This window comes from Doryrhamphus excisus, linkage group LG6, assembly GCF_037039965.1.
Source record: "Doryrhamphus excisus strain RoL-2023G ecotype Guam linkage group LG6, RoL_Dexc_Guam_v1.1, whole genome shotgun sequence".
In the NCBI taxonomy this organism is placed as follows: Eukaryota; Metazoa; Chordata; class Actinopteri; order Syngnathiformes; family Syngnathidae; genus Doryrhamphus; species Doryrhamphus excisus.
In genome coordinates this window covers 13,118,882-13,145,229 of record NC_136362.1, presented here as the reverse complement: position 1 = coordinate 13,145,229, position 26,348 = coordinate 13,118,882, and the positions used below count along the sequence as shown (strand labels likewise).

Below are 26,348 nucleotides of genomic sequence, written 5' to 3'. Positions count from 1 at the left end.
GCAGCACCTACGTCAGGCGACACCGAGCTGATCAATTATGAATAAGCCAATGAAAGCAGCAAGCTGCTACGGGGGGTTGGGAGTAACACACACCATGTCTTCCTCTCACCTGAGCCGTCCATCTTGCGCAGCAGCGCCCCCCGGGATGACTTTGGTGATAAAGATGCTGGGGTCTTCACCGATGTGGGGGTTGTCTATGCCACCCGCGATGCTGAAGCCTAGACCCGAATTTCCCTGATGACGGCAGAGGCGATGCAAATCATTACATACAGTATATACATTTATCTTCAGTCACAATATGGTCCATTAGAACATTACAATATCTACTGTAAGAGGTGTTGTTCTGAACTGCGGCCCACTTACCCTCTCCAATGTGATCTCCTCATACTCATAGTCTGCCTCGGTTCCATTCACCTGCACACACATGTACACACATAAACACACAAACACATATAGATGGCTGCCACTATGGGTGTACTTCCTATGTACATGTAGGCATACTGTGAGTATATTCATTATGACTGTACTTCATGTAAGTATACATATTTACTAGTTTCATATTATATACATACTGTATTGTATATAACTCTGGGAAAAACTGTGGATTTTGTTAATACTTGGGTTGTTTATTTTTCTATATTGTGTATTTTGTACTGCTTAACTGACTCTGTACTCTTGCTGCTGTGCAATACAAATTTCCCCACTGAGGGACAAATAAAGGCATATCTTATCTTATCTTATCTTAGGAGTGTATTATTTCCTATAAATGTACTACATTTAAGTATACTTGCAGTATATTGACCGAGTGTACTAGATGTAGCTGTACTTCCAGTAAGTATATCTACAATGGGTGTATAGGTGTACTACTGTGCAGGGCGTGTTGTGTTTAGGTACCACACTCACATAAGGGGGAGTGTCCAGACTGTCTGCGTTCACCATCACAGGGGGCGGATTGGCCTGAAGAGAGGAGACACAATGGCATCAGAGGACACGTCTCAGATGGACAATAAAAACATCATGTCTGAAGGTTGCACTTGAATGCTCCACCATCACAGTTCCAGTCCTGACTTACATGACGACATGAGGAATAAAAGGTGTAACTTGTTCACTCTCTTAGCATTGGACAGTAGAGCAGTAAAGAAGAAATGAATATTGGACAATCCGGCATTGGACTGGGATTTGTTCATTCATTCTTTGTTGTCAAAAGCAGAGGAGCATTGAACGTTTATAGTAGATCGTTGGCTCCCAGAAAACAACAACAGCTTCCCATTATACACAATTCTTACATCCAAGAACACTTCCTGCCTGCAATTTTCAAGACAAATCAACAAATGGTACAGAACAGCAGTTACTGATTGCTGCCAAACACTCAGCAAGGTCTTAAAGTTTCAAAAGATCAACTTACAAGAGATTTTGTGAAGTTGTCGTACCCTACAAAATGTTAACATGCAAGTCACTTCCACAACATGGAGGACCCCCTTTAAATACAGTAAGTAGCAGTTATCCGTTTGTCTTGTCACACTGAAAGCAGGATGAGGATGACCAGCCTTCATCACGGTGACCTCTATTATGCAAGAGCAGGACCTCACCAAGCTGCCAGCAGGAACCGCTACTCTGCTCTGCTCAAGAGAGGCCTCATGGAAAACCCAGCGTGGCTAAAATTAGTGTGCATCGACCACATTGATCCACTGGGCCACGCTCGACGCCGCAAACCACAAACCATCATCAAACAACAAATATTCACAAATGTTTCCTTCAACACTGCTGATTCCTGGGAGCATGTACTCCACTTCAAACTATCTTTGGAGCCATACATGCCATGAAGAAGTATATGTCCAGTGAGTCAAGAATATTCTACCACAAACACTTTTATTTTCATGCTCTTCCTGTTCTGAGCCAATCATGATTCAATCACAAGCAACCAAGTTCCAGAAGACATCTAACTAGGAACATTTGGAATGGTCCAGGCCAGCAACTTAATAACAAAGCGATGAGGTTTGTATCTCTAACCTCTCAGTCTACCTTGCCATAGGCGAAGGGAACCCATGGAATCTCAGAACGAGTCTCCACCTTGGCTGTGCTCTTGGTGGGACTTTTCTTGACACTGTCGCGCAGGTTGAGGAAGCGGCTGCGAGCACGGCAGGAAGCCGGCACTGTGCAGGCGGTGAACGTGGCAAGCGATGCATGGACCTGTGGCCGGCCATGTTGGATGGCGTGATGCCTGCGTGGACCGACGTCGACGTGACTCTGCTTCCCATCGTCGCCGTTTACGGCCTTGGAGGTGAAGACTTGCCGTGCGGACATGGAGTACATTCCCAACGTTGATGTTTGGAGTGAATGGACAGTCACAAGAACGCGCTGGCTCAATGTGACGCTGTCCCCTGAAGTGTGAGTGGACTTACATGTCAACACGAGTGGGGGTGGTCCGCCCACTGCATGAATAATCAATGTTTCCTTCACTTTTAGGCGCAGCGGTGTATGAACGTGACAAGTGGAGGCACCACATGTTCACGTGTCTGTCATTGTTTTAAACGTGTTTGTAGTATTCATACTAGAATGCTGCATCCTTATGACTGGATAACATTAAATAAACACACTGATGTTCTGCACGTCGCACATCTTCCTAGATAGAGGTCTCATTTCCAAAGAGGATCATTTGAAAGCTTTATCAGGAAGTCAGTGTGTCTGCAGCGCCACCTGCAGCCCACATTGTAACACATTTCATGTGTCCACTGATAAATTAATCAAGACATCAAGCTACCATAACGTTCTCTTTTGTCCTGAATAAGTCATGATAATACAATACAATAATCCTTAGTTCATTGCTAATTGGTTTCAGACCCAGCTGTGTGAATTTCCATAAAGGAGGAGTCAAATAGAATTTAGTCATTTTGTACTAGGAGTTATAAATCAAATATTATTTTGTAGCTAGAGCATATGGCTTTAACATAGAGCCCTCTAAACATGAAATAACACCCCTATAATCACTCAGAATCATCATAACACTTGTATTACCCAAATAGTAGATATAAGAGAAAATAGGTAATTTAAGAAATAAATAAGACATTTTAGGAATAGACATCAGAGATCAAGAGTTGACTGTATTTTGCCTGTTGGTAGTTACTAATAAGGGGCTAATAAAAGTATAATATTACATACTGTACCATCCCAACATCTTTGAATGCATCCTCTGAATGACTTACATTTGTCTTTTAGCTCATTTAGCCATATTTATGCTTGAAAATGCTTAATTTAGCCCCTCAAAAATACATTTTGCTTATTAATAATAGGCTGTATTCAACCATGAACAGTGATTTATTAATTCATAGGGGTGTCACAAGATATTGTGAGTTTTTAGAAACATGACAAGCTTTCACATTGAGGAAAAAACTGTCTCATGGACAATAGGCCTGGGACGATTATAAATTAATTAGTCACACAAAAAAATATTAAATTGATAGATGTAAAATATTATTGCCATGTTCGCCAAAGAGCCAGGAAGAGGATTCACTCTGTGCATTGGTTTCAGCACATGACGTGTTTGTACCATAGAACAATGGCATGAACGGAGTGAGTCTCTTTGTCATGGAGGGTTGAGGCATGGCCACTAGCATACACATAGTACAGAAGAGTGTAGCCTCATGAGGAACAATGCAAGGCAATGTATTAAATATTAAATTTGTTGGTTGCGATATACTTCCAGATGTGCAAACCTCATTATCTGAAACTTTGGCATAGTTTAACACGAGGATACAACATTCTAACTACAGAAAAGTGGGGAAAGCATACTCAGTCCCCTTTAAGGCAAATTTGTTTTACAGAAAATTTGGAATTTTTGGAATGTGTCAAGAGAAAATCATGTCCGCTATGAGCTGAATGTTTCCATGTAGTAATGGTTTCAATCAATTGAAAAATGTAAGCGAGTGTCAAAAAAAAGAGGTGGAATAAGAATAATGTAAATATTTAGTTACAAAATAATATACCAGTGTTCTTCAACTTTCAAACAATGTCAATGTTGAGCTGAGCTATTAGCTACATGCTAACAGCTCACTCCCCCTCTATGAGGATGATGATTGTAAAGTTTTGTCATTATGCCTCGCACAGCCAACTTCCACTCATCGTGCGGCCAGATGGCGAGCTTGTTCCATAAACGGGGAGGTCTGCAAGTGGACCACACCAGCCAGACAGTGTGAAAATGTGACACTTGATGTAATTGCTACACAAAGACTGTTTATTGGTACATTGCGTTGTGTGTGTGTGTGTGTCTATGTGTTTTATGCAATAAACAGGGAGACGTGGGGTGGAGGGCCAGTGCTGCATGTCAGGAGCCCAGAGGTTGCTAGGCAACGCCAGGGAAGGCATGTGCTATTGCAGGGCTTCCTCACATCTGCACACAACATGATGCTGCTGTTTATGCAGGAGAATGGTTCACCACACGCGCACACTATTTAAGCACGACTGAAGCTGGTGCTGCTCTTCATCATCTTACTGCTCCCTTCACCATTTCCTACAGATTGCGCAATACACAAAATCACACTGTCTCACCTTTGAAACCCCTTTAGAAAAAACACTGCTAGCAACAGCACCAAAACAGCATGTCACGGGAGAGGGGTGTGTGTGTGTGTGGTGTGCGCGTTTGTGTTAGATGTGCACTTTGAATGAAAAGTGATCTGACACCTCACATGACGCAGCAGCAGCTCTGCTTACCAGATTTATTCTCCATGCGTACATCCACCAACGACAAAACCGTCAACAGGCATGTATTATAGCGACATTAAAAAAAGCATGTAACACGCCACTCAGACGAATGTGCAAGTGTTCCCCCAAGAAGGGTCAGTGCAGCACCTCCTCACCTTTTTAAAAGGGGGAGGTCGGGGGGATGACCTACCAGTAGGCGGCGGTGGAGCCGCTTGGTGGTCCTCAGGGTGACCATGATGCGGCGGCCCATCTTTTTGGCATAACAAACAGAGTTGAGCATGCTGCTTGTTGCTGATCCTGTGTGCCTCACTCCCCACGCTCCTTGAGCTGGTGGAGGTGATGCCAGCTGGAGAGCAGACAGGAGACAGGAGGGGGGGGCCTCACTCCACCTTGCACCCCCCCCTTTCTCCTCGTCCTCCAAACAGACAGTAATATCAAGGCTGGAACGCCGAGCTGGTCCTCCTCTTTAAAGGAGGAGGTGATGGAAAAAGGTGAGATGAGCCTCCAAGAGCACGTCCATCTGCATCTGCCAGGGCAGGCGAGAGAGCATCGCTTTGAAGGCAGAGAGAGAGTGACAGAGACAGCCGAAGAGAGATAGTCGTCTGCTCACTGCAGTATGGAAGCTCAAGCAGGTCCTTTCGCCGCAATCTCCTTCACTTTATCTTCTTGTTGGCACACAAGCCATATGTCATTTTCTGGAGGAGAGACCCTGACTACTAGATGACCTACTGGCCACAAGGAGGACATTTTAGGACAAATGTGCACGTTAGCATCCCGGAAGTAAAAAGATAAAACAGAGAATGGGACTGCAATTTAATTAAAATTGATTAAAATTCAAACTGATAAAAATATTAAGGACAGTTGAAAAATTTAAAGAATTTATATTTTGCACAGGTGGCCGCACGGTGACGGTTAGCATGTTGGTCACACAGTCTGGGGATCTGGAGGACCTGGGTTCGAATCTGCGCTTGGGCATCTCCGGATACTCCGGATTCCAAAAGGGTTAGGTTATTCGGCAAATATGTGCTATCTTCAACTGCAAATTATCCATAGGTATGAATGTGAGTGTGAATGATTGTTTATCTCTCCGTTCCCTGCCATTGCAGCCATTTCGGTCATTGACCCATGGGGAGCACTCAGCATTTAATGGCTTGAAAAATGAACAAATGAACGCGTTACGAAAGGAAATCTTGGAAAATAATGAACAAAATGCGGTAGAAGTATAACATGAGCTGAAAAACCTGCAAAAATACATTGAAGCTGTAAAACAGCAGAACAACAGCCATCAAGAGAAGGTTAAAGACCCGAGGCAGGATGTTAAACATCAAAGTATTACAGGTTAAAATGTTGCCTAGAGCGCTGCTCTTACAAAAGATAATAAAGCAAAAAAAAAAAATCAAAAAAATGAACACTACTGTTGAACTGGATCCGAATGCACGAATGAACAGTGTGGTTTTGATGGGGCTCCGAACCCAGGTCGTATTAAACCCAGGTCGTATGTCAGAGCAATCGGGAACAAAGAAAGAACAGATCAAATGGATGTCGCTTCAACAGAGGAACAAACTGCCAACTTTCTACATTCAAGTGAGGTGGACGTACTGTAGACATCCCACCATAGATACTTGCGTCCCATTGTAAGGCAGAAAAAGCACCATAACCATCATCATTGTTAAGTTTACCAACAGGAAATTCAAAACCGCTCTGCTGAAACAGGGAAAGCAGCCGAAAGGAACAAAGGTCAACATGAATGAGCATCTGACAAAAACACAACGCTGACATTGCCAGGAAAGAATGCATCTTGAGGAAGCAGGGAGAGATCCAAGGCACTTGGGTTGCCAACTGCAAAATTTACATCAAGTTAAATGGACAAGAGGTCATAGTGCTTGCTGTCAATTACCTCAAGGACCTGGAAACATGCTGGGGATCATACCACTAAGACAGCAAGGAAAAGGGACACAAACAAGAACAATGCAGAGCGAACATTCATTATCATTTGACAACACCATCAGCACATCTCAAGGGACTGAACAACAAGAAGCATTAAATTTAGGAAGCCATTTTTCTACATTTAATGACACTCAAAATAGACTACAAAAGTCTGCAGGCCAAGAGAACCTACAATTGGAAACCTTTTGCTTTCCAAAACACAGATAAAGCCATACATCAGGACACAAACTTTTTTTCTCATATCAGCAACGACTGCTGTTACTACACATAGGACCAATACAACAATAACCTCATCAATAAGTTGTCAATTATCTACATAAACAATCCAAGTCATTTGCAATTCATAACATGCTCCCTGCTTGGCTTTTTGAATTAAGTGTTCCCACACGGCAACCTCTCAGGTATACCCTGTCAGGTATTACACCACATGCAGCAAGTGCCCATCACATTCTAATCTAAAAGGACAAGGTGTGTCCTGGGAAAACAGGATGTTTTCAGAACACTTGATTAGAAGTGTATTAGCTTCAGCAAAGCTCTAATGACTAAATATGAGCTCATTCTAGTCAAACGCAGCTGAATAAAGAAACTAAGAAAGTATGACAAAACTCCCCCCGCCTTCTTCCTTTCAAATGTAGCTCATTACTATCCCAACACCTTGTTTCATCTAGCACTGACACACAACACAGAGGGTTTGATGTCATGCTTTCATGACAACACAACCATAAATGTCACCTACGTCAGGGATCCCCAAACACCGGGCCATGGCATGGTACCCGTCCGTGGGCAGGGCTGAACCGGACCATTGGAAAATTTTCAGGAGCAATGACTAAATAATTTTATGTGAATGCATAACAAATTTAAAAATAAAAAGCTATTCTTTTAATTGGAAAAACAATATACAATTTGAAAACCTATAGTTTTTGCATGATTGGCATTTTGTTTCATTTTTTTGCAAATAGTTTATTCCCAGCAGTCAATGAACACACCATAGTTGTGTGCTCCGTGAGAAAGTGAACGTTTCTCAGATGCTGCCACAAATAGACTTTTAGATATTTCCTGTTCTTCTTTCTCCTCATCGATGTTCCCAAATGCTGGTGCTGTGTGGGAAATCATAAAGGTGAGCTTTGATGAGGTTACTGTTGAGTCTTAGTGTCTGTATTTATTCAGTGTAAAGTTAATTCATGCTCGTAACTCACACATAAAAACAAACAATCTGATAATCTTCTCTCTGGAAAACAAACTCCAGACTAGTATCAGTGGTCAGTCTGTTTAATTCTGTGCTTTTAATTTAATGTTGAAAAACTACTTTTCTGAGACTTTGGTTCAGGGCAGTCAGACAATATGTAATGCTAATGCTTTTAAAAGGGACCGATTATGCTCATTTTCTGACCCTTCGTATTGAGTTGTGGACTCCTACAGAGCAGCTGCACACAATAACCCGCACAGAAAACTTTCTAGATCTTCCAGAATCTGCACCTATTCCAGCTGTATTTCCTTGGATTTGTTTTTCCAGCGGGCTGCATGGCGGACGAGTGGTTAGCATGCAGGCCACGCAGCTAGGAGACCCGAGTTCGATTCAACCCTCACCACCCCCACCCACGGCGCGCCACAGGCCACGCCCACGCCACTGTGATTGGTCACATGGCCAAAGTGTTTTCTAACTACGGACAAACCCCATTTTCTACTTTAGTGGGTATAGGAGTTGGTAATACATGAATAAAGTCTCTGAAGAGCTAATTGTTTAGGAGCTATGTGACCTACTGGCTGGAGACCTACTGTGAATGAACTCAAAGTGGTAACGTACGCACCACTGGTGCTCCAACAACCTCGCCTGCACCAGGAGGAGCACTCATTGTCGCACACACTTTGTCAGAAGCACCGCTGGTGCCATGGAGGTCAGGAGTCCCTTGCAGGACTACCATGTTTAAGACAGTCAGTACTGTTTTCTCCACCTCTGTGGACTCACAGCGTGTCCGACATTAAAGCACCTTTCACGGCGAGAGCGCACTGCTTCTGGCTTCAGCAACAGTTTGGCGGATATTTCACATTTATGTTCACAAAAACAGTCCAGTGTGAAATTCCATTGACAGATGAAAATATTTTTCTCTTGCTCTAATAACTCCAATAACAGAGAAGCAGAGCTTGAAGGAGGGCAGAGAGTGTATCGCGCCTACAGCCACACTCATAGGGAAGCCCGCTCCTCTGTGACATCACAAAAGAAGAGTTTTGCAAGGGCCTCTGAAACAGAGCATTTCGAGCCATCCCAAACTTCTTTCAGGGCTCACTTCCAAATGCACAAACCCCATTGTGTGGAACTTTGACATGATTTAACACAAGAATACAACATTCTAACTGCATAACTGGACAGCAGCCAAGCACATAAGCGTATTCAAGGGACAAAATTAATTAATGAGTATAGAAATTGGTATGTGGGGGTGTTACCTGGATCGGGGGGTAGGGGTTGGAGGAGCAGGATGGGAGGGGGCTGTCCTCTCTGTGAGGGTAGAGGGAGGAGAATGTTGGGGAGGGGAGCTCCATGTGGTTGTGTCCTAACGATGACCCATCAAAGACACACTCCAGAGATGCCACCTACAGGACACAGGCGGCAGTAAAGGCGGAGTCTCAATGAGTGTAACAAAAGAGAAGTAGCATCTTCACATGGCACCAACTAGATTGATGTTTGGTAGCAACACGTCTGTCTGTTTACATCTATCATCCTCCACAAGGGGGCATCGCAGCTCCATGTTGACAGCCAGGCTGCACACAGCTGATGTGTTTCTGTGACAACAGCTACAACACCTACTGTAACTTTTGCTCAAGTCATGAGCTTGAAATTCCTGTCAGCTGAGAAAAAAGGAATTACATTTGACAGAATATTTAGACTGATGATGTTGCAGTCACCTTTTGTGCATTTCGTGTCCAACATGTATACCCACTGGTATAACTGAGTAAAAACAATGCAACTTCAGAGTCACTTGACCAGCACTGGTTTTGCTTCCAGGAGGTTTACATAAAAAGGAAGTAAAGCAAGTGAAGTAAAAAGGAAGCCAGGCGAGCATCATACCTTCATGGGTGAGATGTGAGCATGGGTGACGTAGCCATGCACATTCTCAATCTGGGAAAGATTCTTTTCAGCCACCTGGACCAGCTCTGGGCCGCCCGCCTCCTCTGTGAGCTGGGGAGAGCTCTGGTCCTCCTGAGGGGATGACTCCTCATCATGGTGCCGGTACTTCTGAAATAGCAAACAGGTAACAGTCAATATATGAGGAGGATGGAGCATCAGTACCTGGACTGTTGCATTCCATCAATGGAAATTAGCAAACGGCACCAATACTACCATAGATTTGTTGTTCAAGTCCTTTACAAATGCTGACATCAGCAAGTCCACAGACAGGCATGTGGATCCACATCCAGAACCTCTGCTCTCACAGGACCACACTGACTTCACCAGATGTCACCCAGGCATCAATTCCTCAGCCCATCCTGTTCGCTCTATACCTGGTTCCTTGCCTTGTTCCATGCCCCCCCGACACTCCTCGAGTGCTTAAGCAACATCAAGTTGTGGTTGGCTCAAATTCTTTTGAAAGCATTTAAAGATTTAGTTATCCTGCTCAAATTTACACTCCAGCGCACTCGGTCAGAAGGCCAGCTCCAACTTGTGGTACCCAAGATGAGACTAAAGGCCTTTTCTGCAGTCGGCTTCGAGTAAAAAACAGCCCCCACAATTGAATGCTTTAAGTCTTGTCTTAAAAGCCACTTTTATTCTGCTTTTAAGTCAGTGCGAGTTGTGTGATCCTGTGTCTTTTATTTATTTATTTTTTGTTTTAATTGGTTTTATTTATCCTAGTTTTTATTTTTACCTACTAATTTTTATTTATGGTTATTTTAGTCTGTGCAGCACAAAATGTGCTATATAAAGTGGATTGGATTGATATAATCCTTTTTTAGACAGGGTTTTGGTGTGTCAAACATTCCATACTGATTGGCAGAATAGGTTCTATACTTTCTGACTGAAAAGTTAGATGAGCCTGAAAGTGGGAGGCTGAGCAGTTACTCGCCTGCGCCGAGCAGGTCAGTTGAAGGAGAGCTGTTGCCTAGCAACCAGCCATTGGCACATCTGCTGCGAACCCACTCGAGATGTTCTGTGAAAAGCCATGACAAGTCATTGCTTGTGTGTGCCGAGCTCAAGTCATGTGGTAGCGTAAGTCCTTCTTGAGGCTCTTCATTAGCACAGCATCTTGCAGCAAACACTATTAACATGGCACCCTCACCTCATATCCTGCTGAACACCCTCAGGTTTGTAATTCATTTTAACCCCGCCTGATACAACTGTTACATTTGAGATGCTAACATGCTAGCAGAGTTACCATATAAGGAGAGGAGTGCTGATGGAGGTCTCCTTGATTGAGATGCCACAAATGTGCCCTCTACAATAGCATTAAAGGAATGTTAAACAAATTAAATCAAAGTTGCTCATATGGTCGTGTGACCTGTCACACAGGAAGTCACCACAGCGGCAGATGGAAGAGCGTCACGAAGCAGTGAGCCCACTCGAATGGAACCGGTGTAAAGCAGTCTAACGCTGGCCACACGTGCAGACAACACTCGTGGACAAAAAAACTGTTTTGTTTGGATTCATGACTACCTAACACAGCGACCACAGTAGGTCGGATTAGGGGGCTATGTCTTTGGGACATTGGAAACAAAAACTGGGGTTCCTCAGGGGACAGAATTACACCCGTTTCCCCTTCACCCTGTACACTGCTGACTTCACAAACAGGTCAGCATCTTGTCACATTCACGATACAGCTGTTGTGGTATTCGTAAAGGGAGCAGATGAAATGAAGTAAAAGAATCTTATTGATGCCTTCACGGTCTAGAGGCATGGTGTCATTTTGAACACCTGTAAGACTAAGAAGATGATTGTAGACGTCGATAGGAAGAAAATCCAACGCCAGCGTGTTATTATTCGAGTCCTGTAAACATCTGGGAGTCCACATCAACTACAAACTGGACTGGTCTATAGACTCAAACGTACCAGACAAAAAAAGGACTGAGCAGGTGCTTCTTTGGCAGGAAAATGACTAACAGGCTTCATACGTGTCTGCGGGGGAGTTAGTGGAAAAGAGGATGAGGTGTCTGATGTAGGCTATCCTCAACCACTGCATCCGCTTTACATGAGACTTTTGCAGCTCAGACAAGAAGCCACAGTAACAGGCTCCCTCTTTTTGCATTCAAGAACAGCAAGGTTCAAGCGAGGTTCACATAAATTAAGTAAGTAGTATAACTAATATTGTGGAACTGTGTTTTTAGTGTGTATTGTTTTTTTTGTACTGCCAAACGTAATTTCCCCTGTTGTGGATTAATAAAATATTAATCTATATTTGCACTGGCAAAGATGTAAAATGAATGAGACGGCAATGACACAGAGTGAGGCAATGAAGACCTTCATCCTCTTTCTCCTTTGCTTTCAGAGAGCATGAGGAGCACGATGAGGAGGCGCAGCGCTGTACTGGCTGCCAAAAGATGCTAAAAATAGCCGCATCAGCGGACATAGCAGGATGCTCAGGAAGAGGATGAAGAAGAACACAGCAAATATGGGGAGGGGAATTAGAGAAAAAAAAATGTCCAACTCCAACAGTGTTTACAGAAACATGGCTTCCACAAATAAATGAAGAAAAAAAACAGCAAATTTAACATAACCTCAACATGTCGCACAAAAAAAAAACGACAATGAGGTCAGCACAGACACTAGACTGTTCTATTGTTTACGACAGACATTGAACTCAGTAGAGTTTATTCTTGGTGGTTTTGGACAACAAAACGTTTGAGTATTGTAGTTTTTTTTAATTACAGTAATTTAAGACACCTGTTTGGGTTTGCAGCACATTTGATCCAGAGAAATGATATATGGACCATGGTTGTAACAGTCAGTGACAGCTGATCAATGATTAATTAAGACTAGATGTGAAGGGAGGGGGGAGAATTTCAACCACATGTGTTAGCGGCCATTGTGATCAACCAGTCATCTTAACGTGTTCCCGCCTCCAGTGCAGTCATGCTTTGTGTGACGTCACATGACACACATGCACTCTGCTGAGTGAACTACCAGCGTGCACGTGGAACCCCCAAGCACATGCATGTCCCCTTCCCCCCACGAGTAGAGTCGATGAGCGGTTTGGTCGACAAATCATGATGCAGCAGCTTAAAAGACAACATAAGCTGAATTCCTCCCTCATCTCAGTCTCACTTCAAGACAGTACATTCAGGGTCCTGTTTAAGTGTTTCCAACCAGCCTTCACTATCATCACATCACGCAGCGAGTATTCTTAGTAGTACCCTATAAAGAGCAATACGGTGGAGCCCCCAAAGTGGAAACCAATGGGTCCTGGTTGACTTCCAATGTAAATTCATCTGTTCCCGGGTCAAACTGTAGCCATCATATACATTTCAAGTACAGGCAATGTTTAAAGTGACATTTCAACATTCGTGACTTAACATAAAAGTGTGAAAAGAAGTTAGCTATAGCAGGGTATTTTTTAAAACCGCATATTATCTCCTCTCTGTTTATGAAGAAACTTGTGTCCACACAACCTTGTATTTAAAAAAAATGATTTAGAATACAAAGTCAACAAGACACAAGAAAATGTTGATTGGGAATCTTGCCAAAGCAAATCGGCGTCGGAGCTTTGTACGAGGAGGACGCCTCGGATGTGAAATTGTTATTTCAAAGATGGCCGACCTCAAAGTCTTTCTTCACCTCTGCTATTTAAAGTGAAGCAATATTGAGGCTTGCAAATACAAGCAAGCAAAAAGCACTTGAAAAATAGCTGCAACCAACACAGTTCTGAGGGCATCCATGTGGTTTGTGATGTAAAGGAAGGTCTCAGGTCTGTAACGTCACAGCATACGTTGTTGCAGGTAGTGACGCTGGGAAATGTAAAACTGCGGTTGTTGGCGCCCATACCCCAACACATCAGATTTTTCTCCAAATCCACACATTGGCCAGAGGTTTTGAAACCTTTGATTTTAGAACCAAATATCTGCGGCCTCATGTGGATGACAGGCCAAATCATGGTTTGATGAGAAACCCGCCAAGGTGTGGACAGGGCCTAACTCTTCACCTTTTAAGACACCAGACAGACATGCAATGGAGAGGGACCAAAAGGGGTTTGCAGTAAAAATGTTCCATTTGTGGCAAGCTTTGCTGATCATTTTCATGCTCGTCATTCGCCATCATGCCGTTTACATCAGCATCTGCTTGTGCGCATGCAGTCAATATTGCCTGACAACTATGGCTATCCTTTGTCGCCGTAGGTTGTATTTAGTTTATTTTGTCATCAGACTTTTCCATCACTGGTATGCTTCTGTGGTAGCACCAAAAAAAAAAAGGAAAATGCCAACACCTTGCGTGATACCTTAAACAGTGATTGTTTGAACTTTTGAGGATTGCTTTTGCTGAATTCCAAATTGGACCACTTTTGAGTGTTCGACTATGGAGGTTCCACTGTGAGTGAGCTTGAATGGCAGCCAGCGGGATGGTTCAGAATCAAGCAGGAATTTCAAAGTAGTCGATTCCAACTTGAGCTTACCATCGGGTTCCTAAAGGACGCGCACAGGCACGCGTGCACCCACCTTGCATCCAAACATGAGAGAGATGGCGCTGTTGGTGCAGGCCACCTTGCAGTGACACAACATGGGCGAGAAACACTCCAGCTTCTTGGCGCCGGGCGACATCTTGTTGGCCGACAGCCGCCGCCTCCGGGAGCGTTGGCGGCTCCTCCCGCGCCGCCCAGCCCCACCCACACTTCCGCCGACACCACCTCCATCCTCGCCACCTCCTCCTCCACTGCTGCTGCTGCTGCTTTCTGCTCTCACCATCCGCCCTCATTCCTCGTATCGCTCCATGGCGGCGAGGACGAAACAACTCCCTGAGCTCTTCCTTCATTCAGGGAGAACCTCCCTCTTCCTCTTCCTCCCTCTTCTTCTTCTGGTACAATGTAGTTCTCAGCTGTCCACCTCTTCACAGGCGCTTACCTCGTCTCTCTCTGGTTTCATTTGCCTCCTCACTCTGTTTGTGTTTGTGTGTAGTGTTCCTCTGTGGGGGTGTGACTGGTCTCCAGGGGGAGGGGAGGGAGTGAGTAAGTCACATGACCCATGAAAAAGACGGATGGCTGTGTGTGGCGGGGGTGTACCCTCAGGGAAGGTAGAGCATGTAGGACAGAGGCGCCGGAAGAGGAGAAAATGGACAGGAAGTGGATCAGGTGTAAACTAGACAACAGTTGGCAATTTACATCCTTTTCTTTTTTCCCTTCCTTTTTCCGTGATACCACACTCCAAATCCCAGGATGCATCTGACACCATCTACTGCCTCCATCAACAGAAGCATAGACCCATGGGAGATGTACTGCACAGCTCTTCTCATACACACATTACATTTGTAAAGATTGCAGCAATTAGCTTCCATGTGAGCGCATTTCCTGTCTGAGCGCCTCATTATCAAAATGTGAGTCAGTCTACACACACACACACACACAGACAGACACAGACGCGCACGGCAGCGATGTGCACATTCAGCACAATATGCAAGCACACGAGCGCACACAGTGACAGTGATAGCAGCTGGCAGGTTCAGATTTGAGGATCACTTTCTAAATTTATTCTAAGTGTGTGCGTGCGTATATCTGTGTAAACCTCACATGACCCAGGCCATCGCAGGTCAAAGCACACAAGATTAGTGAGCGTGACATGCGCACAATGACATGCATGTAATATGTACACAAACAGTGAGTCACTTTCCAGGATGTACAAGCTCAATGGAGGGAGCGCCACCTGCTGGACTGTGACTCCACACACCGGCAAAGACTGGCCAGCAGGGGGCTGCAAAGAAAGTCAGGAGTAATTGCTCTGTTTTGTTTGTTACCATGGCAACAAAATATATTTTGACACTAAGTAATGTTGAAAAGATTAGAAAGTGACCTGCTGGCATCGTGACAAGCGAGGTCTCTCTCATCTGCATTTGCAACCCCTCCCCTTCCCAACTCTTGAGTATTTTTGTCCCATGAGACTGTTTGGCAGTGATGGTCACCCAGATGGTGTCACCTTGAGGTAGTGGGGAGGGGGAATTGAAGTCGTAGCTGAACTTCTCATCATCATCTGGGCTAAGAGAGCACTTATTGCTGTAACAGCATCCTTTGTAGAAGCCACATACTTGCTGCTGTTTTAGATGGCGTAAATTGACAGGTCAGACCTAACGCCATCAATTTCACTTAGAGCAGGGGTGTCAAACTCATGCCAAGGTTTAGGGTTTTTTTAAGTGTGCAGGAGTAGGGGGTACATGGCTTCAGGTCAAATGTTTCAAAGGGGTATGTGACTGTAAAAAGTTTGGGAACCACTGTGCAATGGAATTACTCAACATCAGCTGGTGAGTTACCGCTAGCAATGAGCTAAAGACTGGACACACTACATGTTTGATGAACAGCTAACTCACACATTTAGTGTTTTGAAGACAAGCCATCAGGAATGATAAGAGAGCAAGATAGTTAAGTGACACTTTAAAAACTAAGTTAGCATGCATGTGATAGCCACTGCCAGCTCATCCATCATCTAGCAAACATTAATAGGTGCCAACACGGCAGAGAAGTGATTCTGATGCACATTTCAAAAAGCGCAGTAAAACATTTTTATAATATTTCTAATTGTTTTCACATTTTTTTAATATTTCAAAATGAGTTGCCCACACACAACCACACATGCTAACCCTGCTAGCTTCCACTCATGCGCTGTAAGATAAGATTCATCCACCTGTTTAGCTCAGGAGAGGATTGTTCACTGATTATAATGATTTTGTGCCACGGCTGAGCACTCTGCCGAGTAAATACTTCCACACACTAATGTTTCTTCTCACCATGATAGCATTTCATTCATCTTATATACCAGCCACGGCACACAGTCAACTCGGCTTGGTTACGTTTATCATTAGTTATACCGATAATAATCATTTTCGTATAATTGAAAGAATCTATACCGGTATACAAATAAAACCCAACCCTAATCTCTACATCTCTTTAATACAGGCGTTACATTAGAACTGCTCGTCAAGCAGCAACTCTAAAATGTCAATATTATACTATAACATATCACATCTTATCTTATATATTATTTAGTGTATAGAGTCTTGTAATTAACCTATAAGAACTTCAATTAGAAAACGTGATGAAAACATTACAAACAAAAACTTAACAATTAGCAGATTAAATTAGGCTTCTGTCAATAAGGCAACTGTTTTTCATTAGTTTGGACACAGGAAACAATTAAGGACTGGCAGTTAGCTAAAGTCAGGACACAAACTGCAGTCTGCAGTGAACCATTAACAACATATATCGTCCAAGTGGCGTCTATCACATCCATTAAAATAAGAAATCTTAAGTGCACAGGACGAACTTTTTCAACTGTGCAGCACATATCCAGCCAGCCTAAGTTGGTAGATACGCCATTATATAAGCAACAATCACACGATCAAAGGCGAACTGCCATAAAACAGGAAACGATATTGGAAGCAGGTATACGCCCAATGTAAAGCAAAAAAAGTGCACCTCAACTCCCGTTTGCGTCTTGGCATTTGGCGAGGTTTATCTCAGGTTACCTTAGTGGTGACGATACAAATGCAATCCATTGTTGAGAGCCGGGAGAAAGCCCGACAAACTCAGCGTGCACAGTTGCACACACAACCACCGTCACCGGCACCAGTGAGTGGGCTCAGCACCCGAGAGCCGCCCTGTTCCTCCCCCAGACCTCGTCATCCTGAGCGGGGACAAGCCACCGAAGTGCGCGCCTTCCCGCACAGTGATGACACGTTTGAGGGCTGTGGAAAATCTCAAACTTCTGCCAACATTTGTCCCAAAATACGAGGTTCGGTGCGGGTGTTAAGTGTGTTTTGAAAAGCTCATCTCAGCATATTTTCTCGTGCGTTCACCTATTAAAATTAAAAGTTTATTGAAACTGATGTTTCAACAAACAATGTGGACTTGCCTACACCCACAAGTAAACGAGAAATAGCCAATATTTTCGTGATAAAACAGTCAAATATTCTACTTCAGGTTCTGTCAATAACTCCTCACGTAGAACCTCAAACTCATCACCATGGAGGTTTGCTGCTGGCGTGACTCAAACAGCGAGGAGGCGGCCGCCTGAGGTCACAGCTTCATCAGCAACGGCGTGGGTGGAAAACACAAGTACGCGTACGAATATTTTACACGTCGCCCATCTGCCACGCAAGCCCCGTCCCCGGCACATGACATCAACCAGCAAGTCAGGCGATCATGTGACGACCACTTACTTCATTGTGATTACGTTTGTCTCTCACCACGACGACGCGTGGAACCGCCTCCTGTGCTAGCTCTCGCTGACGTCATAAAGTACCCGCAAACATTTTCATATTCAAGACAAGGTCAGAGTCCACGTAAGGACACAGAAAAGTCATTAACTGAAAGCAAAATTCTCAGACTGAAGCCCTCGCTGGTGTTTCATCATGTTGAAAATGTGTAGCCAACATACACACATTCATCAGCCGCCACCTGGGATGCTTCATGCAGACACACTTAACATGATGGCGAGCGGAGCATGAAGACGCGCAAGGAAGCATGACGGTGGTGCGTTAACTGGCTCTTTAAACATCATCATGGACCGAAGTCGACCCAGATGCCAAAAACCAACCTGGTGGATGAAGCACGCGCAAACACCATGCTAAGTTAGCATGTGGCGACATCTCCAGGTCGTCTCCAGTAACTGACACCAAGCCAGCCCAACAAGCACCGCCCCCTACATGCCCTGATGTGGATGATTTGATGGACCATGCACTCCCTAACGCCTGACACTACTTACACGTGTGTCATGTTTTGGCGAGCGTTTGGCCAACGTGTGGAGGATTTCGTTTAGGAGAGCTGAGTCCTGAGTGGCAGTGGAGGGGTGAGGGGAGAGAAAGAGGGCGTTTGTTTTCATCATCATCATCATCATGTTTGATGTCACAAGAAATTTTTGAATACTTTACCATCACCATGACAACATTTGACGGATATACTGACAGCTACCAACGAGATCTGAACTCCTGACAGCAACGTGCACGCACACACAGGCTGCGTCTGAATTGGTTACACTTAGTCCTTTGAGTGCATACAGTAAGTGCATTCACATAGTGTACTCACAATGCTCAAATTGATGAGTGTGCAGTGATTGACACTTCAACTGAATAGTCACCAGAAATTGATAATTACAATAATCATTTCTGTTCTTCAATTTTCTGTTATCTAGGGGTGTTCCGCCTTTTTCACTTGTGATCCAATGCTGATACAGCAGCCGTGAATATCGTTTGTCACCGGTATCAATCCGAATCATTCACACAGGGCTGTGTTTGACTAAGGAGTTTCATAGTCTAATCTGATTCCTTACAATTTGTTCATAGTTGACTGTGTGTGTGTGTGTGTGTGTGTGTGTGTGATATATCTGTATACACACACACGCACACATACACACACAGTATGCCTCATTTGCGACTTTTTCCACCTTAAAGAAAAAGGCCAAAACACTCAGATAAACAACTTAACATGGTGGGTGTGCAACAACAGTACCTTCATTTATTTAGTGACTCAGAAAGCAGTTGACATGTACAGGCTGCTTCCTGTCTTACCTATTCCAGCTACTTTTCAGCATGAAGTGTGTGGCTAGCTAAATAGCATTGTCCGGTACTCTGCTGCTCAGTCATGTCTTGGTGAAAATCATGTTGTTGCAATCCAAAAGTCTCTTACTGTGTGGGATGTGGAATCGTAACTCGTCCATGTTATTCACTAAAAACCTCACATTACCAAGAAAAACAGTGTGCAGTCTCAAAGACAAGTCGAACATCGGTGATATCCAGTTTCGAAAAGCTTTTGTCAAGTGTAAGATGTTAAACCAGACCCCATATGAACGACAAAACTGCAAATCTGCAAGAGAAGCTGGGCTCCGCTGTGTGTACGTGCCTCCATCTTGTGCAAGTATAGGTCTTCTGTTAAAGACACGTCATTTTGAATTCTATAATAACACAAATGAGGCTGCATTTCTATCAAAATTTTCTATTCATAAAAAAAACAAAACAAAGTAATTCTATGTAAAATGTATGCTCAGCTGCAGCCCATGTACCCCCATGTAATCAGAATGGTAGGATCTTGATTACATGACCTTTTCATATGATTCGATAGCGAGATTGATAGTCGAATCACACTACTCCAAATAGAATCGTCAAATAGTCGACTACTAAAAGACATTCATTCATTCATTCATTTTCTACCGCTTTTCCTCACTAGGGTCACGGGGGTGCTGGAGCCTATCCCAGCTGTCTTTGGGCGAGAGGCGGGGTACACTCTGGACTGGTCGCCAGCCAATCACAGGGCACACTGTGGTGGGTTCACACTCACATTCATACCTATGGACAATTTGGTGTCACCAATTAACCTTGCATGTTTTTGGAATGTGGGAGGAAACCGCATTACCCGGAGAAAATCCATGCATGCACGGGGAGAACATGCAAAACATGGAATTGAACCCTGGTCTCCTAGCTGTGAGGTCTGCACGCTAACCACTCGACCGCCGAGTTTATTTTGTAGTGCGGCATGTTAGAAATGTAATGTAGGTATGTAAAAAATGTACCTATTTACAGTATGTCTTTAAGCATCCGGGGTCCAGTTTTTATAGCTTATAGCTTTTATAGCTAATGACGTCCTGTGGGGAATTTCCCATGTGATGCTGCTTCAAATACACGATGAGTTTGATCATATTCAACCTGCTTGGTTCTGTGCAACCACGGGAAGTTTGTCCCTAACAAGTTTTGTACTCAGCTGCAACGTCTTTTTCGGCTCTGTGTGGCCGCTGCTGGATAGACATGCTGGGATCGGGACACCCCTACCGGTAAGTGCACAACAGTAATGGATTTGGGACAGCACTACACTGTCTAAATGTGCACACTCAGGAACTAAGTACTTTTGGAAGTGTACGGAAACATTCCATTTGAGACACAGCCCCAACACATATGAACACACAAACGCGCACATGCACACAAGTGTGGTGGCCATCTTACCTCGATGCTGGTGCTAAGGCTAGGCAGCGTGTCGGAGGTCACGGTTGTGCTTTGAAGGCTGGAGAAGTCCCACAGGTTGACGGGTGGCACCACCACATCCACTGGCTTGGAAGACTCCGCCCATCTTTGACTGTCCAATAAGGTCACTTCATAAAACTCCTGGATGTCTGACAGCAAGGAGGACATATGTTACAAACATGTTGTCATGGCAGCTATTGTGCTGTGCCTCATCTTTACTTGAGGACCTTTTTGTTTTGTCATTCAGCAGTAAAAACAATGAATGATATTGACACCTTCATTATACACACACACACCCCCACAGAGAGTTTATTTTCAGAAAGTGTTGACTGAAAATAGATGAAATATTAACAACACTCAGATGCTGATGTAAAAATACTAACAGCCACCCCCCCACGTCCCCCGCCTCCACTGCTGCCTGACTTGATCTGCAGCCTTGATAAAACTATGAAGTCCAAACATGAGGACATGAGGGAGCGATCACGTGACCTGACAAGGACCACTAACAAAATGATTCTAGTAGTTCCGCCCACTGCAGTATTAAAGTGAGAGTGCATAAAGGCCATCTGCTTGTCTGAAAGCAGGCCAGAGAAAGAAGGACAAGAAAAACAAACTGAAGCATCTCAGCTGGGGTGGGGGGTGGATTATGAAGGGAACTGGGAGGGTGGTAATCGTCATGTCCACAGAGGGATTACAATGTGCTCTGCCGGCTGCCGCTTCACATTTGGGGTGGACATCAGGGTGAGGGCCACAAATGCACCTCGTGTTCCGAGGCCAATTTCCACATGGACAGCATAGAACAGGAGTGCCCAATGAGCAGTCCCGGGGCCATGTGCAGCCCACAGCTTGTTTTTTGTTGGTCCGCGGCACATTAGGAAAAAAAAACACATAATCAAAAAAAGAACATTGCATGAGATTTTTGCATGAAGTTTTTTGCTGCTTTGTAAAAATAAATAGAATAAAAAATAACATATAAAATATTTCAAAGGAAGTGATTATTTTGTAATATTTTAAATTGTATAAAGTAATCCATCTATTATATTTGACTGAAAAATATACATCACTGAAAAAATATATTGCCCTATGTAATATTGTACGTGGCTAATTAGAAAAAGTATTCACAAATTAAAATGTTACATGAAAAAAGAATTGAGAAAATTGCATTGACCTATACTGTGTATGTAGTCACATGTTTTACAAACACGCACATCAAAGTGGCCCGGCACCCTTTCATTTTTCTCTGTGAAGCCCTTGGCCATAGAACATTAAAATATGCCAAGCATTCACTGGATAATGCCACCTAGTGCCAAAGTGGTGCACGGCATAAACAAAGCAGCTCATTAATGCAGATTTACACATGTGATGATCAAACATCATGTCACACTTTGATGAATCAACATTGGCCACCTGAAAGGCTGCACTGCCTCATCACTAGCGAGGAACATCAACTTACTATAGCTTCATGCAGGACAACCATCTTCACTTAGGAACAACAACTCATTATGATGGGAATGTTGGAAATAACATTCCCAAGCCGAGTGTATTTTTGTTATCCTTTTTAAATACAGTTAAAATTATTTCATTCAGGAAGTGATTGGTTGTGTTCCTAAATTCAAGACCTCCACCTTTGTATGCTGCTTGACAATATCACACAATAGTTGCTTTTGTTTGATGCATGAACTACACATGTGTCATGTGTGTCATGCTGTCCTGCTGCAATCATGTGAAAAACACAGCAACCCTCATAAAAAGCTTATTCAGTTGTTAATTTACCGTTGACTGCTTTGCCGACTATCCTGTCTATCTTCGTTTGTTGACATTTTAAATGATACACGAATCTAGTAAATGTATATAGTGAGTCCACACCAAGACTTGCATCCATGAATGCACACTAACCACTGCTGCATTCTTAAGTCATTTACAATACATAGCACATATTTCCCACATACTATTGATCATGAATTCAGTTGTGGCACAAAGCTCCATTGAATCCTAATGATGACTGACACGTTGAATTGTCAAGAAATTGTGAAATCACAGATATGCTTGTTATGTGTTGACATTTACCATAAAAGCAAGGGATTCCTGCACAATGGAGCAACAGATGATGATGATGTATTTCCTCTTTTTTTCACACTCATAATAAAAAATACAGTGTCAGGCAACCGTTTGGTCTACAAATGGAACATAGTATTATAACGTAGTATTATTGTCAAATAAATCGAAAATGGGATTCGGTAAAGACCTCAAATATGGACCCATTTTGTTTTCCAGTCATAACCTCCAAAAAATAATCAACAAATACAGATTAACCAAATTTAAAATTGCTGTTTGTTAGTGTCAGTAGCACTTACACGTGTCTCAAAATGGGTGGAGGACAGCTTTTCAAAACAAAATGATAATTAAAAGGCATTAATGGCCCTATTAATGGCCCTGTGCTGCTCTTCCTTTGAGCCTAATAACAGTTTGAAGGAGACTCGTAGGGCCACATTCCTGCTGCTTCCCGTTAGTGGGCAACAAGCCAGTAAACTAGCAAGTCTTGGTTTCATTGGTATTCATTCATTCACTTTCTGCTTTGTTCTGCTTTCAGTGGTCACAAAACCTTCCAGAAGCTTGAGGAAGTTTGGCGGAGGGACATACCAATGAGCGCCTGGAAGAGGTTACTTTGGAAGATGTCGATGACCCTCTGGATGGAGACGCGCAGCTGTCGGTCCTCGGCATGATTCAGTTTAGCCCGGTACTCCTCCAGGAGGGACAGCGCCCGCTGTGCATCTGTGTGACAGGAAGAAGTGGCCGAGTGAGTGCGAGGACAGGAGGATGAGGCGGGATGTCCCACACAAGTAATTGATTTCACTCTTAATCCTGGAGAAATTCCTGCTTTTCACTTAAAAGGTGTCTGAAATTCATTCATTCATTCATTTTCTACCGCTTTTTCCTCACGAGGGTCGCGGGGGTGCTGGAGCCTATCCCAGCTGTCTTCGGGCGAGAGGCGGGGTACACCCTGGACTGGCTAGCAGCCATAAAATGTATTACACGGCGGACCAGTGGTTAGCGCGCAGACCTCACAACTAGGAGACCAGGGTTCAATTCTACCCTCGGCCATCCCTGTGTGGAGTTCTTCCCGTGCATGCGTGGGTTTTCTCTGGGTACTCCGGTTTCCTCCCACATTCCAAAAACATGCTAGGTTAATTGGTGACTCCAAATTGTCCATAGGGATGAATGTGAGTGTGAATGGTTGTTTGTCTATATGTGCCCTGTGATTGGCTGGCGTGAGGGTGTACCCCGCCTCTCGCCCGAAGACAGCTGGGATAGGCTCCGGCATCCTCGTGAGGAAAAAGCGGTAGAAAATGAATGGATGAAAATGTACTACATTTATTGGGGGCCTTTTTAATTCACTGTATTGATCACAGAGCAGGCGTGCTTATCAATAATTCTGACTTCAATTGTTTTAGCTGGAAAAGTGAAAAGTCTACTTAAAAAACGAAACAAAGGCTTGTCATGTAATGAATGTCCCCACTGTGGTCACTAAACTATTGATCATTTAGTTGCATGGACTTAAGTTGTTGTCATGGATATAAAAACAAGACTTTTAGGCTGCCTCTAACGCCGTTAGAGCAATAAAAATAAAAGTTTATTAAAGCACGGATTAATGGCAAGAGATGAAAGGATGTGTGGTAAAAATGTACAAGATGTATTGGCGATGACAGGAATAGTTTGCGTTCAGTCTGAGAATTTTTTAGCCTCCAAACAAGCTTCTCCATTCCCAACTTGATTAGCACGACAAGCTAACAGGCTAGCTCTTTTTCTTTAAGTCACTTTAGCGACCCGACCAGGCCCGGTTCCGTCCAGTCTGAGTGAGGCAGATTGGTGTGGGCCAGTGTGACACTTTGTCCGAGTTAGTTTCTACCCGGTTCTGGAACAGGTGTCTCTATTTGGACTTTCTCCCCGGCGAGTAGGGGTTAGCATGCTAGCTCGCTAGTTAGTGGAGAAAGCCGCTTACCTTTCTTTCTGACGGGCATGTCGCGGGCTCTCCGCTCCGGTTCAGCTTGGCTCGGTTCCGTACGGAGCTCTGTCCGTGCTAGCCGCACAGCACTCACTGCCCCCCCGGCGGTACGGTGGATTACAGCGGTTGGCTGTCAAGACGACACAAACTAAACTCGGCTGTGACACGTCCCAAATCCGAGTCACTCCGAGTCACTCCAGTCCTGGACGAACCCTGTGCTCGCCTGTGCGTGTGTGGGCCGGCCCAGGAGAACCAAAGCCAGAACAGAACTTGTTTGTCGTAATGCCAAGACACGCGCGCACGCCACTATTCGTGCACGCGCCTGCTGTGCGTTCGTGTCAAAGTTGTGCGAGTAAATCCCTCCTCCTCTTTCTCCTCCTCCTCCTCTTCCTCCCATTTCAAACTTTCCTCCAAAATGGCGTCTACCATGTGACCCCCCTACCCGCCCCGTCCCTTCCCGCACTGCCCACCTTGGCGGGAGGAGGGATTAAAGAAGAGGAAGAAGTTGTCATATTCTATTTAGGACTCTTTATGACAGCGTAGAGCTGGTGCTGATGGGACCCACTTTAGAACATGTACTGTGTGTGTGTGTGTGTGTGTGTGTGTGTGTGTGTAGCTGCCAAATGTGAAGTCTGTGAGGTCAAAGGTCAAGCAGTCTGCTCTTCTTCCTGGTATTTTCCTGTCAGTGGTCTTATGACTTATTTTTAGATGTCACCTTTAATGAATGTTTATTATCATGCCATGTTAGCTATCTACAACAGAGCAGCTTTATTCATCTTTTAACTGGCACACAAGTGGAAAAACAAGTCGAGCACTGCAAAACTTACTTCTTGTTGAGGCTAATCCTTCTTTTCGAGGAAGTGTTTTAAAAAAGCCAAAGAAAAAGCAAATCACAGTTAAAAGGTTTAAACTCTGAGGTTTGGTGCAACTTTATTTTTCCGCAAATGTTTTGTTCGAATCCCCCGCGACCCTTGTGAGGAAAAAGCGGTAGAAAATGAATGATTGAATGTATTGTTTGAGGCTGCACGGTGATAGAGTGATTAGCGTGCAGGCCACACAGCTAGGAGACCCGAGTTTGATTCCACCTTCGGGCACCTCTGTGTGGAGTTTGCATGATGCATGCCTGGGTTTTCTCCGGGTACTCCGGACGAGTGCTTAGCTTGCAGGCCACAGAAATTATACGCCACAGCTCGGAGAATGGAGTTCGATTCCACTCTCGGCTATCTGTGTGGAGTTTGCATGTTCTCCCCGTGCATGCGTGGGTTTTCTCCGGTTACTCCGGCTTCCTCCCACATTCCAAACTATGCATGCTCGGTTAATTGTCCGTATGTGAGTGTGCTGTGAATGGTTGTTTGTCTATATGTGCCCTGTGATTGGCTGGTGACCAGTCCAGGGTGTACCCCGCCTCTCACCCAAAGACAGCTGGGATAGGCTCCAGCACCCCCACGACCCTTGTGAGGATAAGCGGTAGAAAATGAATGAATTAATGTTTTGTTCAAGTTTACAATTACTTGTCCAGGAAGGAAAAATACTCAATTAGTAGAAGCACTCAATTACCTGGCCTCATAGTAG

General features: G+C 44.1%; 1 protein-coding gene across 23 annotated transcripts in view; it reads right to left on the bottom strand.

The window, feature by feature from the left end:
• dlg1b (discs large MAGUK scaffold protein 1b) overlaps positions 1-25,166 on the bottom strand; it is a 31,110-nt gene extending 5,944 nt beyond the window's left edge. For 3 of the 23 annotated variants that reach the window (XM_058068725.2, XM_058068722.2, XM_058068721.2), the window contains exons 1-9: positions 24,774-25,165; positions 23,414-23,545; positions 20,756-20,922; positions 18,529-18,594; positions 9,710-9,877; positions 9,088-9,234; positions 904-957; positions 364-414; positions 110-234 (exon numbers count right to left, since the gene is read on the bottom strand). In XM_058068725.2, the coding sequence (XP_057924708.1) occupies positions 110-234; positions 364-414; positions 904-957; positions 9,088-9,234; positions 9,710-9,877; positions 18,529-18,594; positions 20,756-20,922; positions 23,414-23,545; positions 24,774-24,792 (929 nt within the window). In that variant the 5' untranslated portion in view covers positions 24,793-25,165. Of the gene's footprint in view, positions 1-109; positions 235-363; positions 415-903; positions 958-2,022; positions 2,341-4,888; positions 5,226-9,087; positions 9,235-9,709; positions 9,878-14,280; positions 14,776-17,240; positions 17,501-18,528; positions 18,595-20,755; positions 20,923-23,413; positions 23,546-24,773 lie in introns of those variants that run through there. The other 20 variants (XM_058068726.2, XM_058068724.2, XM_058068720.2 and 17 more) reach the window with 19 other exon arrangements.
• Positions 25,167-26,348: the final 1,182 nt, after the last annotated feature.